The sequence below is a fragment of the Thermobia domestica genome, chromosome 3, assembly GCF_964235325.1.
Source record: "Thermobia domestica chromosome 3, izTheDome1.hap1.1, whole genome shotgun sequence".
In the NCBI taxonomy this organism is placed as follows: Eukaryota; Metazoa; Arthropoda; class Insecta; order Zygentoma; family Lepismatidae; genus Thermobia; species Thermobia domestica.
This window is the reverse complement of record NC_137456.1, coordinates 127,535,940-127,558,888: the sequence shown is the minus strand read 5'-3', so window position 1 is coordinate 127,558,888 and position 22,949 is coordinate 127,535,940. Positions and strand designations below refer to the sequence as shown.

The 22,949-nt window shown below is 36.2% G+C and overlaps 1 protein-coding gene across 1 annotated transcript; it reads left to right on the top strand.

Moving 5' to 3' along the window:
• The first annotated feature begins 434 nt into the window (after positions 1-434).
• COX7B (Cytochrome c oxidase subunit 7B) lies at positions 435-18,265 on the top strand. The gene is made up of 3 exons (XM_081751664.1): positions 435-591; positions 12,618-12,793; positions 17,835-18,265. Exons 1-3 carry the CDS (start codon positions 540-542, stop codon positions 17,889-17,891), a joined length of 285 nt encoding a protein of 94 aa, XP_081607790.1. The 5' UTR covers positions 435-539; the 3' UTR covers positions 17,892-18,265.
• Positions 18,266-22,949: the final 4,684 nt, after the last annotated feature.

The following is a 22,949-nucleotide window of genomic DNA, read 5'->3' as shown; positions in this document are numbered from 1 at the left end:
ACTGTTCCGTTTTATTATAATTGAAATTTCATCTATTGTGCGAGAACAAAGTTTCGGATTTATCTACTACCTTATTACTTTTGTTATTAACCGAAGGGAAAGTAATGTTCCTACAATGGTAGATTAAAAAAAAAAAAAGAAAAAAAACTATAATTTTCTTGTGAACATTGATAAATGTCTATTCAAGTGTTTTTATGACAATAACCTGGCAAAGGTGAGCTATAGCATATGAACTTATAGTATCAGATTTCTATATATGCTTTTTTAGATTAAGAATTTGTTTAATGGAAGGGACTGTGCCTGGCATAATATATCTATTTCCAAGTTGGTATCTTTAAGATTAAAATATTTTTCCTAATTAGTAAATCTTTGATGCTACCAAAAACAGATTGAAATTTACAAGAAAGTGCAGATGCCGGCGATCAGAGGGTGGACTAGATAACCTCTCTACTCTGAAACAGCCTTCTGCAAGAGGGGATTGCAGGTTCCGGAGAGCTGAGAATTTTTGGAATAAAGTGATTCTGTAATCTTAAAAAAATATGATTGTAGGAAGACTAATTCCACATTTGAGAACAGCTGCAGCAATTAACGGTACAAATCTAGTGTAGTTTATATACTTATGTAGTTATATTCTTGTAATCATGAATGAAATGTAGTTCCATTTCGTTTTAAGGTAGTTGTAAGAGTAGAGGATAGTACAACTAGAATGAGTTGTATGAACCATCTAAGTGAATTAAAAATTAAAGTATTTTATATAAATTTTCTTAAGATAATTGCACACTACTGAGAGTCGGCGAAAGAATAAACCTTGCTAAGTGTTAAAGAACCACTTTTGTCAGCAGAATGCATGGCACATTTGAGTAATTCACACTTTCCAAGATGGTATAGATTGAACGGGGTATGTTTAGTACAAGGGGTCCAGAAGCACGTAGAAAACACAAAATTTACAGGAGAAATGAGTGATGCAAGTACTTAGACGTAACATAACGTAACCAAACACTAACCTAACCTAACATAAACTAACGTAAGCTAACCTGAACTAACTAAACTAACGTAATATTAGTAGAAATAAGCGAAATTCTATCATTTTTTGGAAAATTATGCGGGACTCCTACACTAATATAACAAACTAAACTAACCTAACGTAACCTAAACTAGCCTAACCTAACTTAAACTAACCAACCCTACCCTAAACTAACCGAATGTGAACAGAAATTACCAAAATTGTAACATTTTTTAGAGAAAAGAGCTGGACCCCTTCTGCTAAACATAGGCCGATTGAACTAACCGTGCAGATTTACAATACAGGTCAAATGAAAAAAATACTTCACTTGTATGCTCTAAATGATTCCGTAAAAGATTCTGCACTCGTGAACAATACGAGTATACTTGCGCATTTGGACAAATATCATAAAAAGTATTCGGTAACTGTTTTAAGTATTGGGAGGCCAAAACGGGATATAGTATACAACAGTTCCTCATCATTTCCCGAGAACTCACGAAGTTCAGTCTTTTACGGATTATTCATTGAGGATCTAGGAACTTGAAAATGGGTAACAAAGCGACTTTCATTTACTTATCGACTGAAACGTGTACATGACATACCACCATTTCTGTTCGTGGTGCAAGAGTTAGAACTATCCTCGAGTACGGTGCACTTTATGTGCGCCTCTGTAGTGCCCTTGTACTTTATATTTCACTATGTGTGTGTGTGGGGGGGGGGGGCTTGAACGCATATTGCATGTCTTGTGCTCGTGGATAGTTCTTACTGTTGCATTACGTACAAACGTGATGGTATTTCATGTAGAAGTTGTAATAGCACACATAAGAAACGCAGATCACGGTGTACTCATACTGCATATTCCAGTGTGAGTACAACATGATCTGTGTTTCATATGTGTTCTATTACCATTTGTACATGACATACCACCATTTCTGTATGTGGTGCAAGAGTAAGAACTATCCTCGAGTACGGAACACGATGAGGAACTGTTGTATACTATTACCGTTATAGATATGCAACAATTATTTTGGACATGAGTGTACAAACCGTAAAGGTAAGTGAAAGTAATTTATGTGAGAGAAGCAAGTGAATTATTGGAAACGAAGGTAGAAAACAACGTGTCCGGCGGTGCTTCAAACCACCTTCACTCGCTAACGCTCGCTCAGCAATACTATCTGAATTAAATGTTGGTAACTACCAAACGACCGAGTCGCAATAGAATATTGCCCCCCCCCCCCAAAAAAAAAAAATCTCCCCAAAGCTAAACAATAGCCAAGTATTCTGCGGAAAACTAACCAAGATGTGCCAGATGCCATTAAGTAGCACGAATGCTACCTCACCGAATCAGAGCAAGGGCGGGTCAGTGGTACGTTCGTATGGAGAAGACGCATCAGTGATGGTGGTTATGCGCGTAAAGAAGGATGTCACTAAAAGACTGGGTTGTTAAATACCTTGGCTAAACTGCCGCAGATGGCAGCCCAGGATAAAGCTCACATGAATCTGTTTTTAACGTTGTATTACAACTTATCTGTTCTTACTTTCATATATATCTAAACTACAATTATCCCTGTTTCATTTCTGATTTTCACTATTTACTATTAATCACAGACATTTCTTATTTTCATACTTGTTTAGCTCTTTCTTACACCTGTATGCATCAATGTAGTAATACTGCGCAGAATTAGGGTACCTTGGAACTGTAAGTGTTGCAAACTATACACTACTTATTAATTAATGACTAAAATGATGAAGCCGATTAAATATCATGTCTTCCCAAAGAGTGAAGTTAAATTTACATTGAAGTTGCATTGCCCGAGCGTGATGTAATGTCACTTAGTATTTAGTCCACTTTGCACACACAACTTTATTGATTTAAAAAAAAAAAAATTACTTTTCTTGCGAAACATAGCTGAGCGAGCGAAGTGGGTTAGAAGACCCACGGATACAGTTTTGTTCCAGCTTGACCCTCTTGATAATTCAGCAGCATACATATCCTAAGTTAGTTAGTTAGCATAATGGGTTTGAAATACAGTCAGGTTATGCTCTGCCACCTCATCTCATACCGCATCTTTATACACATCGAGTCCACAATTTAACTTACGTTTTCTCACTTAATAATCATCCTACATTAATGATCTTTATAACATGTGTTACTCTCATCGTCACATTTAGTCTGATTCTGTTCATTTCTCCGTAAATTTTGTATTTCAGAGCCACCATCTGCGGCAGTTAACCCAATAACTTTCCTGTGTCTTCCAAAAAAGTACCTTTCTCTGCCAACTTTTTCAGAAACATTTCACATTAGCAACACGATGTCCACATTTGCATATTTAATTGTTTCTCCATGTCTTTAATTTTAATTCCTCCTTTCACTTTTTCTCATTTTCAGTAATGAGTGTTGTTCCACATAACGTAACGAATAACTCCCACTAATATAGATGGTTATAAAACTCACAATCGAAATGTCACATCCATACATTCAACTGCTATCTTTGAATGCTAGAAATTATTTTTTTCATTACATTATAATGTCTGACGTGAACATTCGTCCACTCGAAATAGTACCAACAATACACAGCATTTTACACTTGAAAATACCTCCGTACATATGACGTGGGTTTGATGAAAAATAACCAATTAACATTTTCTTTCCTGTAAATTTTACGTATTTTTCGCATTTCTGGACCTACTCTTCGGCACTTAACCGAAAAAACACTTTTTGTCGCAATTTTATAGGTTATAGCAATTGTCATGGTTAGTAACTCTTTACCAGTCAACATAAAGTACACGTTCCCTGCATTGTGCAGAAGCACACTGCCCGTAGAAATTAATATGTTACACAGTCGTCTTTCGTATGCAGTCAGTCAATTTAACCGTAGTATAGCACTTGTAATGGTTTGTCCTTTGTAACCTTATTAGCATAAAATACTGGTTTCCTAAATTGTTTAGAAATGCTCCACCAATGTAAATTAATATCTTACGCAGTCCTCTCTCATATGCACTCACTCATTATATTGACGGTGTATTGTGAATCTGCACCGAATTAACAAAGAAATATGTAGTTCACGAAACTATTAAAGGTATTTCAAATGTTGCTGATACATGTTACGTTAGAAGGTGTACAACAGCCAAATAAAGTAGTAAAGACAGAATAGTAGGCCTTAATCCTCCATTTATTTAATGGTGCTTATTCTATTAATGTACGTATTTCTGATTTTATTTTATACACATTCTTGCACGCATTTACGATGTGGATGCGTGAGAATATTAGTTTCTGGGTTGTGGTATTTGAAATAATTACACACATGCAACTTATATACAGACGTGTTCAAATTATTAGACTTAACATTCACTTTCTAAATATTTTAGTGTTCTTACAGTATTACGTGAGAAAATACTTTCGAACATAGTCCAAATTACTACTTTGCCCTAATTTCTAGTGGGTGTGGCATATGCTTTTCACTATGAATAAAACAAATGCGTACGTAACATTCAAATATAATTACTATATAAAGTGTTTATATCCAAATTGGAAACAAAAAATGAAATGGAATACTTAGAAAAAAATTATCTCTCACACAAAGATTAATATTTCTTATCAAATCCCTTATTCTTTATTAAGTCTTTTATCTTTTGTGGCATCCTATGTACGAGTTTAGCACATTTTGCCTTCAATTCAGCACGTGATACCACAAATTGTTGATCATCTTGATCAATTGATGTTTGGTTCTAATGTGCTTCTTCTATAGCTTTTCTTTCATGAAGCTCCAAAAGTTTTCAATTGGGGTTCATATCAGGAGTAGTGCCTGGCCACGGAAGAATGCCAATTTCGTTGTCCTCGAAGAATTTTGTCACAACTTTGGCCCGGCGGCGTGGAGTTCCATCATGCATAAAGATGAATTGTACGTCATCAAACCAGAGCGCAGTCTGGGAAAGCAGTTCTTCTAAGAACTTAATCGTGCTTCATTGTCTTCTACTATATACAGTCTTCCAGGCCCGAAGACAGGGATCACACTCCAAACCATGACTGAAGTAGGATGCTTCTCGGTTTATTAAAGACATTCCAATTTGAATTCCTCTCAGGTCAACGTTGCACATATTATGAACATTCATTAGACACAAAGATACATGATTCATCACTGAAACACACTATTCTCTAATCGTCAGCAGGACAGTATTCTAGGCGCTTCTTTGCCATGATTGGAGTAGACTCTAATTTTTGTTTTCTTTCTTGACCGTGTGCTTTTATCCCCTCCGCACAAAGAATCCTTCGAACACTTTCAGACCAAATGTCTGCTCAATACTCTGCCATTTTTACGCTTAAGTCTATTAGAAGTTGCACTTCTGTTTCCCAGAGCCAATCTTTTTAGTTTTCTGATACCTCTTAACGATAGCTTTGGTTTTCGCCTACACTTCCCAACCCTATTTTGACTCTTGTTCATTTCAACAGAGATTCTACTCACAGATTTTTGTTCTATCTCAACTCTACTAGCAATGTATTGCCGTATATATATCTTATTTTCACTAGAAGTATTTTGTTAACTTCCATTTTACGCGGAGAAAGGTCTTTTGATTTCCCATTATGGGTCTTTCCATATGAATTCAACACAGTACTTAACCTCACCATCTTATATTTTAGTGAAATTTGGTACATAGATGCCCTCTATAGACTAAGAAAAATACCAAATTTCAACTTTATATATCAACAGGTGTTGAAGATATGGGTATGTAAAGTTTGGAAATAGCATGTTCAGTGAATTTTGAAATTGGAATTACATCTCTTCTAATTGAGCTAGAGAGCTGGTTGAGATGTCATTTTACAGCATTTTTCATGTCTTTTTCTGTGGTATACAAAATCGTATAGGCTAATACAGATTATTTTTTTAAAACTCAGAATCAAAATTTTTCAAAAAGTACGTAATTAATTCCATAAATAGATAGTATTGTTGTAAAGCACTTGTCAAAAAATGAATTTGGGGTGATAATGGGTTCATTGTTTTAAAAATTCAAAACTTACACTTGATTTTTCAAGTATACTCTGTACGTAGGGTAGTAACACAAGAATGCTAAGTTTTACACTTCTTTGAAATTAAAAATGAACACCTACTTGAAGAAGGAGTATAGATGAGCCCATAGTAAAACTTTGAATAAGTAGTAAGACATGTTTATCATTTGAAGTGTGAACATCAAAACATCAGCGTTTCTTGGATATAAAAATGATGGAGATGGCCCAGGTGGATGAAGAAAAATGATTTTCACTTCAAGTTCTTCATTTTTCTGTAAATCATACCCGAGCCACCAATTTCCTTCATAGACAGCAGTGACATAGTCATTACATCTTCTAATTGAAATTTATTTATAGATTTTGACACTTCCTTTTCCCAACCCTGCAAACCATCTGAAAAGTGTTTCACCAATAATGTTGATGTAGTTTTGGGGATGGATGCATGATATTGCTGTGTTTCTTTGATAGTCAATGCTTGATCGATGCGACATTCGAGAAACATTCCAGATTCAGTATATTCCTTTTGGGTTGAGTAGGCAAAGTTTACTTTGGTAATGTTTTCTACTGCCCACTCGAAATTTGTCTTGGGGTTTAAATTTGATTGTCATAGGGTCTTTGCAAACTAGCACGAGCTGCCAGTCTCTTTACTGAACCGCGTATTCAATCGGAAGGCTCTTTTCCATGTACAGTGGTCCCGGGTTCGATTCCTGGTGGAGGCACTCGGTCGAAAAAGTGTAAAACGCTTTTTCAGACCATCCACCTCGAATAAGGTTTTTCTGTTTTTTCCTCATTCACACCAGGCAAATGGGTAAAACGGGCAAACGGGGTGGTACTTGACAAATGGGCAAACGGGGTGGTACTTGACTTATAAGTCCCAGGCGTCTTCCTTCCTTCCCTTTCCCCAGATGGTGTGCTCGCCGAGGGACGTTATCCCTCAAACGTGACTGGCTAACCATCTTAGTTGCCGCAAGTCCAGAAATCTAAATCCTAATCCTAATCTTTTCCATGTGCTATAGCCGATTGCCACTTTCCTTTCACTTTAAAATCTGCCTCATGAAAGCAGAGGTTCAAAAGGTTTTTTTCTGATTTTTGTGTTGCGCGGCAGACCCGTAGGAAAAAATAAATAAAATCTTGTTTGGAAGTTTTTGAAATTTGGATATCAGACATGATATGAATCTTTTTTTGAAAGATGTAAACAGCAACTGTATTGTGCTCTAGGCAATCAGAAACCAGTATGTAATTAATAACATGTTCAGCTTTGTTTTCCTGTTTGAAATATATAACAAAAGGATAGACTGTGACCTGTTGGCTTGTCCAGTGGAAGCCCTGTGCTTCACCTTGTAGCACTATGCTATAATTTTCATAAAAATCACAGATGACAGCAAATTTTGGTTCTTTGAGATTTTCTTTTGTGTTGTTAAGGAAGGCTCCCTGTTGCTTGGCAATGAACTCATGCCTACCCGCTAACGCTGCTTCAGTTCATTTGGTTTGTTTAGGCTTGACGTCCTCATTAGCAGTGAGGTTATGAAGGATTGGACATATTACTTGAAGTGGCATCTGAAGCACTACTCGGTTCCTAGCTAGGAGAAACTTTGTGGGCTCATCGGGATCCCTTAATTGCAAGGCGAAAATTAGATTCAACTAACACAGATGATTCGACATATGTGAAAACGTTACTGTGAAATTTACATGATTTGTGGAATTTTTGCATTATTTTTTACACCTTTATATATATATATATAAAGCACTTCGCTTATTAAACCACCTTGGTTCGAACCAGCCAACCCTGCTGTTGTACCAGTGCTATATGTATACTTTTTACAAACCACGTTTATTTACAGTAACATTTTTAATGGCTTAAGTTTAGAGTTGCCCCTCCAGTCTGAAGTTGCCCTTGGACTTTGCAACATACAAAAAACAGTGCTTTAAGTATTAAACATTGTTATATTTCACTTAATTTCAGTACTCCGTGTGTTTCACAAAAATTTAAAAGGTTTTCTTCATTATTTTTGCGCATCCGTTACACCTGTTCGCCATATTCGCCATATTTTACAACTACCATGCTGCTGAAACCTTCCGCAATGCTTCCGCATCCAGCAAATAGTACTAACTTCCACATATCTTTTCTCGTATTAAACATAACTCTCCTGCCGAACTTACATTCCTAAACATCAAATAAAAACTTCAAATTATCATTTCTTACCTCATTTCTCCTGTAAATTTTCCTGATTTTTATAAAAAGCGGAGGGGTAACTCTAAACTTAACCCTTTTTAATTGTGAAACTTGTATTAATGTTATTTTAAAGTTCAAAAGTATCAGCATTTTAACTTAGTTTTAAAGTACTGTAAGACGGGGTTACTTAGCAATTGTAAAGAAAATCGCATGTAACTTACAAACGTAATGATTTAGAACAGTGTATTTTAAACATACAATAGCTAGATATATAGGAAAACATAAGTGCAAGTTCATTAGTAAACATTATGACCATAGTTATTGCAATATAAACTTTGGTGCAAAGTAACCCCATAGGTGGGGTTACTTTGCACAATATACTAAAAAGTATGTTCAACATACGAACATAACGTTTCTGTGCAATGTTTTCCTTTCAATACATTTTGCATTTTACTTTCTACACAAAACTGCATGCAGTCTACAAATATTGATACTAGAATGATGGTACTGGTATCAGTACTTAGTTTGAATTATCGATATTTGTAAAGAAAATTATGTATTTTCTGCAGGAACAGAAAAAAATCCCTGTGAACTGATTTGCCTTGGTTATTCCTTATGTCCAAGAATATGATCCCAACCGTAACCAGTGGAAGATTTACGGGGTTTGGGACTTTCAGGCTGAAGCCCACCCAAATTTCGTGATATTTTTAAAATCTAATGTTAGTCATTCCTATGTGTATAAGCTGCAAGCCTCCTCAAAAGTCTTAGTGATTTCTAAACAAAAACGAAGTCTTTGTGAGTGAAGCCTCTGAAACTACTTTTCTGGATCCGCCACTGTTCATAATTTATTTTCCACCAAGAAATTCATTCCGACATCATCTTAAATAGGAAATTTACCTAAATTTAGAATGCAGGAGATTCCAGTAGTAATAATTTCCTATCTAAGCGATATTTTGGACCGGTGCGAAGTAACCCCGAGTAGAGCTGAAACTGCCTTCTCCTAGTTTTACCTTTTTCATAACTTTAAAACGTTTCACATTTCGATTTCAACTATTGCATCAAAGTCTCATTATACACAGTAATATTCTACGAAACTGACTTGACTTTGACGGAAAATCTTGTACATGATATCTTTTAAATTTTGGCGGCCTATACAGTGACTGCTTTCCATATCTCTACAATAATGAACCCTCCCGGGTAATTAAAGCTGATGTTAACCGCCAACATTATAGCCAAAATTACAGTTAGCTGTTCTATCTTACGGTTTCAGTTGAAACTTCCTCTTTACGGTTCATGGTTTTACCGACAGAAGACTGTGAAACTGTTTTCATATTTTGTGCAAAGTAACCCCTGATGTGTAATGGGTCTTACGGTATGAATATTACGAGCAGATTACAAGTCAGTATATGTTTTAGACCCATTACTGTACTCTTCATGTTAGTGTTCATATTTATTTTCAGAAGTAAAAAAAGAGATGCATTCTTGTATTTTTCAGCGAGGTATAGGGTATTAATGAAAAGTCGAGTTTTTTTTTTTTAAAACGATGAACCCATTATCATCCCAAATTCATATTTTGTTAGGTGCTTTACAACAATACTATCTATTCATGGAATTAATTTCAAAATTTTAAAATATGTACTTTTTGAAAACTTTTAAAGTAAAATTTTGATTTTGAAGAAACAAATTCTGTATTAGCCAATATGATGTTCAATATCACAGAAAAGGGCATGAAAAATGCTGTAAAATGACACCTCAATTAGCTCTCTAGCTCAATTAGGAGAGCTGCAATTCTAATTTCAAAATACATTGAACATGCTATTTTGAGCATTTTTTCCAAACTTTGCATAGCCCTATCTTCAATACCAGTCGATATATAAAGTTGAACTTTAGTATTTTTCTTAGTCTATATGAATAGTACCCCTGTGCAAAATTTCATAATAATCTGAGATGGTAAGGTAAATTTTGTTTACAAATTGGGTTGGTTTGACCTGGAACGGCTCTTATGCTGCAATTACAGGACTACACAGAATAAGATTGATACCGAAACACTCACGATCATTTTAAACTGGCCCATTCGAACTATTGAACGCTTTGAATGTCGTTAACTTCTTACGACAGCAACCACAACGCTTTGAATGTCGTTAACTTCTTACGACAGCAACCACAACACTTCAGACTGTAACTTGTTAATAGGAACCACAATAGCTATCTAGAACTGAAGCACCACTTTCAAAATCTTCCCCACTCACTAATACCATCTGCTGTTCAACGGTATCACCACTTCAACTGTACAGTAAACAAATGAAGGATCCTATATTGGTGGTTTAACCATTAAATTAAATAATCCAGAACTCTGAAATTAGGACTCCTACATCAATTTTGCATTTTTCGAGCGTGAGTCGAATAATTTGAACACGTCTGTATATATCAACTCGTCTTGACGAAAGAAAGTGGTAGGTAAAATTTGGTCTCTTTCGGTATACGATACCTAATACAGTTTCGTGTGACGGGATATTGATATATGGGTTGCATGTGTCCGGCAGCTGGATGTAGCACACCCCAAGAAACTGTTAGGCACCTTGTACCGAAACTATCCAATTCCGGTACCGATCGCACTAAGACGGGTTGATCGATATATAAGTTTAATCTGCGCAATCGCTGAATATATTCCAATCCGGAAACTGTATTAGGTACCATGTACCGGAAGTGACGAATTCCAGTAAAGATCGCTTTCCTTTGTCAAGAATTATTTGATATGAGAGATTTTGGCGAATTCAACCTAATAACTCAATTTCACCGAAAGTGACGCTTGCCATTATGTTCGCCCGAGCTGCTCATATATACTGTAGGTTGCATATGTGCAATCGCTTGGAATAGCCCATTCCCGGAAACTGTATTACGTACCGTGTACCGGAAGTAACCAATTTCGGTACTGAGCGCTTTCTTTCGTCAAGAGGAGTTGATTCATACATAGGTGCGCAAGCCACGCCCGGAAACTGTCTTAGGCACTGTGCACCGAAGGTGACCAATTCCGATACCAATCGCGTTCTTTCATCAAGATGAGTTGATTGATATAGAAGTTGCTTCTGTGTAATCATTGAAAATACCACAACTCTGAAAACTGTATTAGGTACACTTCCGGTCACAGAAACCTAGACTGCCTTCCAGAGACTAAGTCCGAAAAAATGACCCTAGTTCCTTACGAATTCCCTTTAGGTCTGGATCATTTTGTCTGCATCTTTGCCAGACAGGGGTGGAAATTGAACGATATGCTGTATACATATTAAAATTTCGTTGTAAGTGCAAATTTCATACATAATTTATATTTTTAATCTAGAACGATTTTAAAAAATCAATGGAAGTAGGGGAAATATAACTAAAATGATTAACCCTCTATATCTCGTGATTTGCTAATTGTCATCACTGCCAAATTGAGTGTGCCCAAAGCATGCCCTTGTCCGGGTATCTTGTTTGGAGCGAAACTAAGGAGTAATTTATGAAAATCCCATCTAAATCATCAGAGTAAAAGCAAAAACATTTGAAAACATCCTGCTGTTTTCTGGTATACTAATAAACTGACTTGTCTTTTGCATAGAAGATTGAGATGAAACTGTTTCTAAAAGGTTAGAGATTTCAAGAAACAAAGTAAAATCACATTTTCTTGTAATGTCAGTATCACAAATTGCAGAAACTAAATCAAAACCCGAATAATTCTGCTCGCTTAAGGCGAGTTTTTTAAAGCTGGGCTCTTAAAATTATCTATTTTTCAGGAAAACAGATAGACTTTTGGAATTTATTTTCTGTAAAGTCCTTCAGCAAGTAACTCTGTAATTAGTATTCAAAATAAATATACAGCCACGGTAAGAAGAATCTTTAAAATTTTGAATCATCATAAGAAAATCTTTATAATAAAATTTATTTGTTACTTTTGTCTCTGGTGCATGGGGTATTTGAGTTTGTGTTGACAAACGCCGTAAGTGTGGGTGTTCTCGGAGTTCTCTCATTTTCTCCCACTTCAATCATTCTGCCAATATCACCGCCTCCTTTTTTCACCTGTAATATATATCTATTAATATATTTCCACTTATAATTTATCTCTAGTAAGTGAACATTAACATGTTAAAATGTGCGTAAAGACGTTAACCAAACAAAACAGTACTTGTGTTCTCTGAATGTCTGAATACAATGTCAAGAATGATCTAGACAAGACACTGATTTAGAGAAGGATTGGTTAGCAATCGGTATGCTAAGCGAGAGATCCTGGTTCGATGGTTCTATCACTAATTTGCCAGTATTTATTTAATTATTTCCATATTGTGAGGTTGCCACCAAGTTACATTCTTGTGATTCCCTGAAATGAGATTGATAACTTCATTTCATAGATAAATTATGCGTTATATATATATCTTAAGATTCCAATTGTTTCTCATCCAAAGGTCGCTGCAGCAGTCGTACAGTGGCATATGGAGGTCCCGCTGATTACAAAGAACCAACAATGGATGAAATGCCTGTTCCTTGCGGTTCCTGGCAAGAAGACTATAACTCTAAGCAGAAGAAGTATAATATGCATCTAGCATTAGGAGTTACGTTTTTCCTATTTTCAGCATTCGTAGTAAGTATATAACAGGTAGTTCTTGTCAAATGGAATCTGTAGACTTTGTTATAATCAAATAGGAAAAAGTAGTAATTAAGAAAACATGCAGTTGTGTGATTCAAAAACTCTGATTCATTGGTAGGTGTTTTATTGCGCATCTACAGTAAGTAAACCACAAACTAGTTAAATATAAGATCATACCTTGTTCGATAATGGTGTAAGAGGAATTTGTATATTACGAAATCAGCTATTTTTCTTCATTTATACGGTGAAAAAAGATACTTGGCATGAAATTTTACGAATGAAGTAGCAAAATTAGCAACTCAGATACCATACATAGTTACATTAATACCGAATAGCAATTTAAACTTTCTAGCTTTTCAGAACTTAAGTTTACATATGTCCCAATTTTTCCGACATACTTACATTTAGAACGTGTAATTGAATTCTTCTTTTAAGATATACTCAGTTAGATTTCTTCAGCTTTGAATATTGGGACTACTAAGTTTAGGCGAAGTAATTTTATTTTGCAAAACTCGTGAAGAGCATTTTTATCAAAAAGGTAAAAATATGTTTTTTGCATGCTCAAAAATTTATTCGGAAATAAATAACTGTCTAAAATAGTAATTTATTGGGGGTTCTTATCTAACATATCTGTATTTGCGTAGTCTGGTCTCTCACAAATCCTAAAATACGTATTGTATAAAAACTGTGAATCACGCTATACTTTGTCTTTATATAGTTTGTAGTAAAGGAAGAAAGAAAAAAGAATCAACATGTGGCAGATCCCTAGAGAGTGGTTTAGTATATTCAAATACGTAAAGAATGGTGTCATTGTGGTGCGAAGAATTGTCTTTTTCTCTTTGATGTACCTTGAAATACATATATTATAAATAAGTCCCCAACATGGAGGATTCAAAAAAAAAAATGTTTCATATGCACCAGCAAGTACAGAATAACGATGAAATAACAGGAAAACGTGCTCCCTGGACTCAGGAGTGTACATCCCCCCCCCCCCCCAACACACACACACAGCTAAGGACGTTGGTGCAATCCCCTAAATGTATATATAATTCTACAATTGATTGTATTATTTTCAATGAAAAATTGCCTTCCCTCAGATATTACTATGGACACGGCCTGCGTCCTAAAACCCGATTTTGGGCATCCCTGGCTGGACTGGACTGAACTCCAATCTCAGTTGATTACTTGTTGGATACTTCCCCTAGCAGTTGAGATACCAGCAATGCGACTAATTTTTCGGTTTTAGGGCTTTGTTCCATTAATTTCTTACTGGCGCACCATTGCTGGTAATGTGTAGGACTAATCCAACAATGGCCGGGCCGTTGGATTGGACTTGTAATCCATTTCTCTTGTAGGCAATATAGTGTGGTGGGGAACACCTTATGCTCGGATGTTTGCGTGGTGGACTGTGTACCCGCCAGCTGCACCGAATTGAAGCACAGATCATGATTAATAGTAAGTCCCATCCTCCATATCGTTTGTGTTAAATGAGGTCGCAAAACAAAACAAAACAAATTCAACAACGGTGAATATTTTCAGTTGAGGTAGCTTGAACGTGCTGTGTATATATATACACAGTTATTTCCTGTATCCGCCAATGTAACGAACAGATCTTGCTGTGTTAACTTTAGAAATATTTTCTTGTGCATCCTATCTTAACATTGGAGGTGTATTTCAGTCATAAATCGCGAAGCTCAGCAGTAAGTGATGCAGTCATTTGCCAGATAGGCTCAGTTAAATCTGAATTATGATGGCTGGTTCCGGGTTTCAAACGTAATATTTCGAAGACACGAGGGAAAATCAAAACGTAATTGAGAAAATTTTTACAAAATAAAAATTTATTTACAAGTAGCAGTGTTATGTGTACACCACGTGAAGCTTTTTTTTTTTTTTTTTTTTTTGCAGTGATATTTTCACAATTATTATTGAAACCGGAAATGGTAGTATATCTATACCACTTCCTGTTTTAGTAGAAAAGCTTAAGTAGAAATGGAATATGTTCCTGGAACACTTAATCGATCGCAGAAAACCCCTTCTCGCTAACTATTAACGTTTCTACTCTAGCGATCAACGTTAAAACTGGAAGTGGTACTTTTTGACACTTTCGGTTTTAGTAGAGGTATTCGAGTAAAGATGGAATATATCCTTGGGGCGCTTAATTGATTGCAGAAAATCGCTTCTTGCTATTTTTTTTACCGTTTTGACTCGAACGATCAACGTTAAAACGAATTCGTTTATTTCTGCCACTTACGGTTTTAGTAGAGAGATTAGAATGGAGGTTATATATATTTTTGGGACGCTTAATTGATTTCAAAAAACTAGATCTTGCTGTCTATTGCGGCTTTTTGTTCTATGTCGATCAATAACTGAAAGTGGTGGTTTCTGCAAAATATTGTTTGAACAGAGGGTTAAGAGAGATGATGATGTCGATTCTTAGAACGCTAAAGCGATTCAAAAAATAAAAAGTTTCACGTTAACTGTGTATATATCGTTTTTTGTTCTATGTAGATCAATATTGAAACCGGAAGTTGTAAAGAACGTTACAACCACGTCCGGTTTTAGTAGAGAGTTAAGGATGGAGATTTTTGTTTGTTTGTTTGTTTGTTTGGTGAGGTAAACCACTGTCTTGATATATTTCCGTCTTTGCTCTACGGTAATCAACGTTGAAATCGGAAATTATTAATTTTTACCACTTCCAGTTCGAGTATCGGGTCCAAAAACGAACACTGTGCCTAACTTTTGGCCCCCTATATTTTGACCAAATTTGGTTATGGTTGATGTAGTTGATCTCGATATTTTTTGTCTCCTCGACAAACGGACAGTTTCGAAGAGAAATGGAGCTTGTTTGCGTTGTTTGTTGTATGACTTTAAAGTGGGGCGTGTCAGCTGCCGCGTCAAATCTCTGCATATGCCAGGCATTTGGGAGGAATGCCATGAACGAACACACTGCCAGACAGGGTTGGCAAAAACCATGGTTTTTATTGGTTTTTTGGTTTAAACCAGGTTTTTTTGGTTTAAACCAGGTTTTTATGGTTTAAAAGATTTGCTCTATATATTCATATCATATATATGGACAGAAATAAGTTTGTTTCGCCTTGATGTTATTATGCAAGAACCGGGTTATGCTGGAAGGGGTCACATAAGCTTAAAGCGGAATAAAAACCGCTTCTCGAGTTACATCCGAGAGAAATTGTCCTCCATTTGAACTCAGAACCAGGACTAATTGGCCACAAATGCGATACGTCTGCCGACTCACTCACGAAGGAATCCTGATTAAAAAAAAAAAAAAAAAGTTATACTGATCTTTACATACTTCTTAATATAACAGTCAAGAGTCATTTCAGAAGGACAAAAAGATAAACAGTTGCACAAGTGAAACCATTACACAGAATTACATATGAACAATTTCAAAGTACTACGGAGTACAGAAGAACTAATTTAGTTCAAGTTAGTTAACAACGATTTTTATTGGTCCAAATTAAAGAAATACACCGACTTAATCTGCATATCAATAAGAAAAGTGAATAAAGATACGAATTATTTGAGTCCACTTTGGCTCAAACTCATTTATACATAAATAGATACCAAAGATACTTATTTCACTAAATGCCTCTCGTGGGGTCTGTATGACCCCCCCCACACACACACACAAAGTACGGCATTTTCGATGTATTTTATCAATAGTAAACATTGAAACGAAACAATATTTATAATTTTTCTTCGATTGCAATTATATAAAAATAATAATAACTACCAAAAAATCACAAAATAAACTTGTAAAAAGAAGTTGCTTTTGTAGTATAATCTTTGTGAGTAATGAATGGGGAATTTAGGTCTGAATATAATACGAATAATATACGGGAGTGAAACGTGATAACCCACAAATGTGTGTTCATCAAGATTTTACAAACACACACTTTTACGAACATTTTTTGTTTTTTGGTTTAAACCAGCCAACCCTGCTGCCAGGCATTGGTTCCAGAAATTCTGTGTGGGAGATGTGAGCCTTGTGGATAAATCTCGCAGTGGACGACCACGTGTATTGGATCACGAGGCCCTGAAAGCAGCCACCGAGAAGGACAGTGGTCTATTATGAGATTAACTTGCAGAAAGATTACATATTTTCGCTGCAACAGTCAGACTGCACCTTCATGGGATAGGGAAGTCATACAAGTTAAGCAAGTGGGTACCCCACACATTGTCGGCAGCCAATAAGGAACAACGAGTGACAGCCTGTTTGTCCTTGCTTACTCGGCGCCTGAACGCACCCATATTTGATCGCTTGCTTACTGGTGACGATAAGTGGGTCCTCTATAACACTCCCAAGCGCACCAGACAGACGTAACCCTGTTCTTCACTTCAAGACCCCTCTGCACCTACGAAAGGTTATGCTCTTTGTATTGTGAAATTGTCGATAAGTGACATTACGAGTTCCTTCCAATTCGTCAGACCTTTACTCTGAGCACTTGCAAAGGGTGCACTTGCATTGCGGAAGGAGGCGGCACTGGTTAATCGAAGGGATGTGCTGTTCCTGCACGACAATGCCAAGCCATATGTAGCAAAGAGGACCCGGAAGACCCTTCAGCAATTTGGCTGGGAAACACTGCTATGCACGATGTTCACCAGACCTTGCAGCAGCAGATTACCACCTTGTTTCGTTCCCTCGACAACCACCTACGTGGGAGGGAGACCTGCGGAACTCACTCACGGATTTCGTTGCATCCATGGCCGCCGAGTTTTATTACTAGGGTATTGTGCAGTTGCATGAACGTTGGTAGAAGTTGGATGTTACTGTAGATTACTTCGAAACTTAAAGGTTCGTACAGTCCACTATATTGCTCTTTGTCACTGCTCTAAAACGACAAGAACTTTTTTTTGGTTACCTTGTGTCTTTTGTGTGCAAATTACTCCTTAATTTATGGTTGGGTGTAATTGATTTGAGAGCTCTAAAGTAGACATAAATTCATTCTAAATTATTATTATTGTTGTTGTTATAACGATGCTATTTATGAACACATTTGTTTTACTTTTCTAGTTCAAACAATCTGGAGTGTTTAGGACAGACTTTGTGCCAAGCTACAAGAACAAATAAATTTTGAAGCAGTTCGTTGCCAAAGGAAGCAGTAGCAAGTGATAGCCGCAAACGGTACATTAGTGGCTTTTGTGGCCGCAAATACACAGGTTGTTAAAAGAATACCAATAAAGTTTTAAGTAATTTGCAATTTACATGAGAATCTTATTCATTTATTCATTTGAAATTTGTTATAAGGAGTTTGGCTTAGAAACTTATTTGAGCAAGTTAAAATATTTTCACATGAAAATACTGTTTGATTTTGATTATAATACTGTGTTTGTTGGCATGGGCCACGTGTATAGTGTAGTTTGATATTCGTTCCTGAATAGTAAATATATCATGTACGGATCATAAGTGAAAAATGTTTTTAATAAAAGTCAGCGACAAAAACATTTTTTCGTACTTTAATTTAGCATTTATTGACAGTTTTAAAGTAATGAGTACTCCCACTACATTATACCAACAAAAACACAGAATATTACGAAGTTCAAATATAGCTATTTGTTTGAGATTTTTAATGCACAGTAAATGGAAAAAAAGTGGAAGATCATAAATGGCATATTAGTTTAGATCAGAGGTATAACTACGTGTAAAATACACATGAAAGTCGTGGGTAGTTAAGTGGTAAATACTTGTTTAGCAACGGAAGACCAAAATTTGATATCCAGAGAACACTGGAAGGACCGAGTGGTCTTTTTTGACCCTTTTTCAAGTTTGAATTTTCGCAATTTTTATATATATCATAATAAATTCTTGATACACTGTGACTTTTATTAATTTTTGTAGATGTATGTTTTTATTTCGAAGGTTTGAGTGAAGTATCTCAAATAGTTTTTGTGATACAGGTGTTACATCCTAGAAGGACCTAGAGATCAAAATTGACCCTTCGTAAATTTTAAGTTTGTTCTTATCCTGTTTTCTTTGTACCTTGGTTTAGCCACAGAAATATCATCGTACAAGTCATCATCTATCATAATCATCATCTTAGCTTCTCTTTCATTGTTATATTTACATAAATGCCATTTTTAATTGTTGACAAAAAAATCGCGTGAAAACTTTTTCCCCATGTTAAGTCTATGCAAGCGTTTTTCGGTGATTATTCCTCGATGGTACATCGGATTTTTGATTTCGACCTATGTTGTCACTCAGCACGACATACTCTATCAGCGTGCTAAGTTTTCTTGAGATCGGCCAAACGGTCTAGGAGGAAGCGTTTTTCGGTCATTATTCCTCGATGGTACATCGGATTTTTGATTTCGACCTATGTTGTCACTCAGCACGACATACTCTATCAGCGTGCTAAGTTTTCTTGAGATCGGCCAAACGGTCTAGGAGGAAGCGTTTTTCGGTCATTATTCCTCGATGGTACATCGGATTTTTGATTTCGACCTATGTTGTCACTCAGCACGACATACTCTATCAGCGTGCTAAGTTTTCTTGAGATCGGCCAAACGGTCTAGGAGGAAGCGTTTTTCGGTCATTATTCCTCGATGGTACATCGGATTTTTGATTTCGACCTATGTTGTCACTCAGCACGACATACTCTATCAGCGTGCTAAGTTTTCTTGAGATCGGCCAAACGGTCTAGGAGGAAGCGTTTTTCGGTCATTATTCCTCGATGGTACATCGGATTTTTGATTTCGACCTATGTTGTCACTCAGCACGACATACTCTATCAGCGTGCTAAGTTTTCTTGAGATCGGCCAAACGGTCTAGGAGGAGTTCGCGGACAACCAAACGGCTAACCCGAGTATAAGAGCTACGCTTCGCTCAGCTCAAAAATTCAGTTACAGATACGAGTAATCTGGTCAAACTCTATTGTGACTAATTGAGTTAATTTATTTATTTATTTTATTTTATTTTTTTTATATCGCTGAGTATTGAATTATTTCTCTGTCTGGCAACAGTGATAAAAACTGAAATCTAACAAGCGTACAGCTCAGCGAGAATATAATGTTATTTGGCTTGTCATTGAGTGATGTGTTATATGATTTACTGTTGTCTTGAAGAATATACTAAATAATGACCAAGAGGAATACTTTGTGTCCAGAAGCTATACTTCATACACTTCAGGAAATCGAAGAAGATAATTCAGAATCTTCTGGAAGTAAAAGTGAAACAATGACTTCGATGAAAGTGACTACTCTGCTGGTGATTTTTGAAAATACTTCTTCCTCTGAATTAGGTATTAGTGATGATGACTCAGTAAATAATGTATCATTTAGAAACATCAATGAATGTACTACAGTGCATAATTCTAGAAAGAGAGTGTAGATAGTGTTGGATCAAACGAAGCATCTCAAGTGCAGTCTGTTTTGAATGCAGGTGAATGTAAAAGCAATGCACTTCGCAAGGCCATTTCACAAATTCTCAATTGTAATTAATTCTGTTATCACTGCGGCAAACGGCACGAAATGGGTAGTAACAGATTCAGAGACCCCAAACGTCAGTAGACGACTACATTAGAATATTTTGAAAGAAAAACCTGGCCCAACTTCACACGCTAAACGAAATACTGTTGATGAATCAGTCGCTAGTGCATGGAGACTAATAACAGACGATCCCATTTTAAAATATATATTAAAATATATATATATATATATACAGAAGCAAGAAGACAATTTGGTGATGATAATTGGCCCGTTTCCTTACAAGAATTGGATGCATTTTTGGGAATATGGTACGTTCGTGGAGCCACTGGTGCAAAAAGGGTTGCCCCTGAAGTCCCTCTGGTCAAAGAAGTGGGGAATTTCTTTGGTTCAGAAAGCAATGTCTCGTTATCATTTTATCGAAGTATTGAAATTTATCAGATTCGACATCAAGTCTATAACATCTGAAAGGTTGAAAACAGACAAATTTGCTTTGATGTCTGAAGTGTGGTAATATTTATTTCCAACCGTCAGACATGCTACACTCCTGATGCCTGGACTACAATAGATGAACAATTATTCCCAAGCAAAGCTCGTTGTCGGTTTGTTCAGTATATGGCATCTAAACCTGATAAGTATGGACAAAAATTTTGGTTGGCTGTGGATAAGGACTCGAAATATACTGTAAATGCATTTCCATATCTTGGTAAAGACGAAGAGCGCAACAAAGCGGAAAGTTTGGGTTCTTACGTTGTTGAAAAACTTACGAAGCCGTTCACGAATAAAGGAAGAAATGTTACTTACAATAATTATTTTACATCTCTTGACCTCGCATAAAAGTTGAGGTCTCAGGGAACGAGTTTGTTGGGTACAGTCAACAGAACAAGAAGAGAGATACCGAAAGAGATCAAGACATACAAAGCACCGTTGTATAACACTCAAGTTCTCAAAACAGATGGCATCACTCTATTTACCAGGGTAAGACAAAAGTGTTCTTCTTCTAAGTTCATTACACTAAAGTGTGAAAATTGGTCAGGATTCGAAGGAAAAGCCAGACATAGTGAAATGTTACAATAATAGTAAGTATGGTGGTTACAATAATAGTAAGAAGTTGTTGATCAGATGGCTAGAAAATATTCCGTCAAGTCGAGTTCAAGCACACATTTAACTTAGAGTAATATCTTGGCTTGGCAGGTATAAATGCTTGGGTTTTGTAGAAACAAGTAACAAATAAGCGAATCACCCGGCGTGCTTTTCTACTGCAGCTGTCTGAAGAACTTACCAACAGGAATATCGTAAGTAGGAATCTGATAGTTGAAACTGACGATTCATTAACATAGATATTGGTGTGAAGAAACCAAACGGAAACGAAGGAAATGTTAAGTGCGTGGTTCCTGTAAGGAGGACACAAAAAGTGTCCTGCTCAATCGTGTCACAGATGCAAGAAAATAGTATGTAAGAAGTGTACTGCGGCAGTAAATACCAAGGTCACGTGTGTAAAATGCATGTGAACATTTAATGTTCGTGTATACCTCAAAGTGAGGATTGATGATAGTTGTTTTGCTCAAAATTGATGACAATAGTAAATGTTAATAACGTACAGATGATTGAGAAAGAAAAAAAACTGAAGTGCGAGTTAAAGAGAAAGACTTCTCAAGATAGAATAATTTTATATAATAAATTGTAAAGTACAATAAGTATCTATACTGTAAACTTCAATAGAATGTAATTTTAATTTATAATAAATAGAAAAAAATTAAATGTATTTTCAGCATCAAAACAAAATAAAATAGTAAGGGATCATTTTTGACTCCTCAGTCCTTCTAGGTAATACAAATGTTCAGTCCTCCTAGTGTTAAAAGACTAGTTGGCGATGCCTGATGAGAATTTTCAAAGCTTTTTTGGTAAGCAGTAGAAGTGCTTTATAAGAGTGGTATATAAGGTCTTTCCAAACCTCAGTACGTGATTCCTATAAGGACTGGCAACAGATAAATCTGTATGAACATATGCATGAAACATCATTGTTCCGGAGATATGGATGAAGCAAAAGGCATGACACATTCCATAGGACTTTTTTTCCCTCGTCTAGAAAAATCGCCTGCTGAAGTTTGGACATAACTTAGCGTACCACCCTGTATATGAGAGATGTAAATAATGTACTGGGAGCAGAGATGCTATTGAATTTAATTAATAATTACTTTACAAACCTTCGATGTAATCTCTTATGTTGTCCTGTATTGTTTTGCAAAGGCATAGTAACTGTCGTATGTCTCGTGAGGATTGATTTTATTGATTTTGGCAATGGACCACCCATGATTACGTAGCACTGACGGAATATCTAAAAGCTGTGTGTCTCGGAGGAGCTCTTTCAACCGTGGAAACTGTTGCAAATCACTCGGGCTTATGTTTGGCGAGTATAGTGAGTTTTCCAAGATTTCCCAATGCCTCTATCCAGTAATTCAATCAGTGTGACTACTACTTAACAGCAAACGTTGTCTTGTAAGATGCAGGGTGGTAATCTCAGTAAGTACATATATGTTTGCGACGAATGGCCGGACGCAGGCGATTTTGAGAAAACTTTGGTAAGTACGCTGTGCAAAGACTATCAGTGTCTCCTTCGCCCTACTGGATTCCTGACATATTTATTTATTTATGGTTGCTGATCCGTGGTGACGGTCTGGTAATATATAAGGTAGTTGAAATAATA

Excerpts from the sequence above, each read along its gene's own strand:
- COX7B (XM_081751664.1), top strand. The coding sequence starts at position 540 with ATGATTGTAGGAAGACTAATTCCACATTTGAGAACAGCTGCAGCAATT. Across the intron at positions 592-12,617 it reads AACAGCTGCAGCAATTAACG|GTCGCTGCAGCAGTCGTACA; the intron begins GTACAAATCTAG and ends TCTCATCCAAAG. Across the intron at positions 12,794-17,834 it reads TCCTATTTTCAGCATTCGTA|TTCAAACAATCTGGAGTGTT; the intron begins GTAAGTATATAA and ends TTACTTTTCTAG.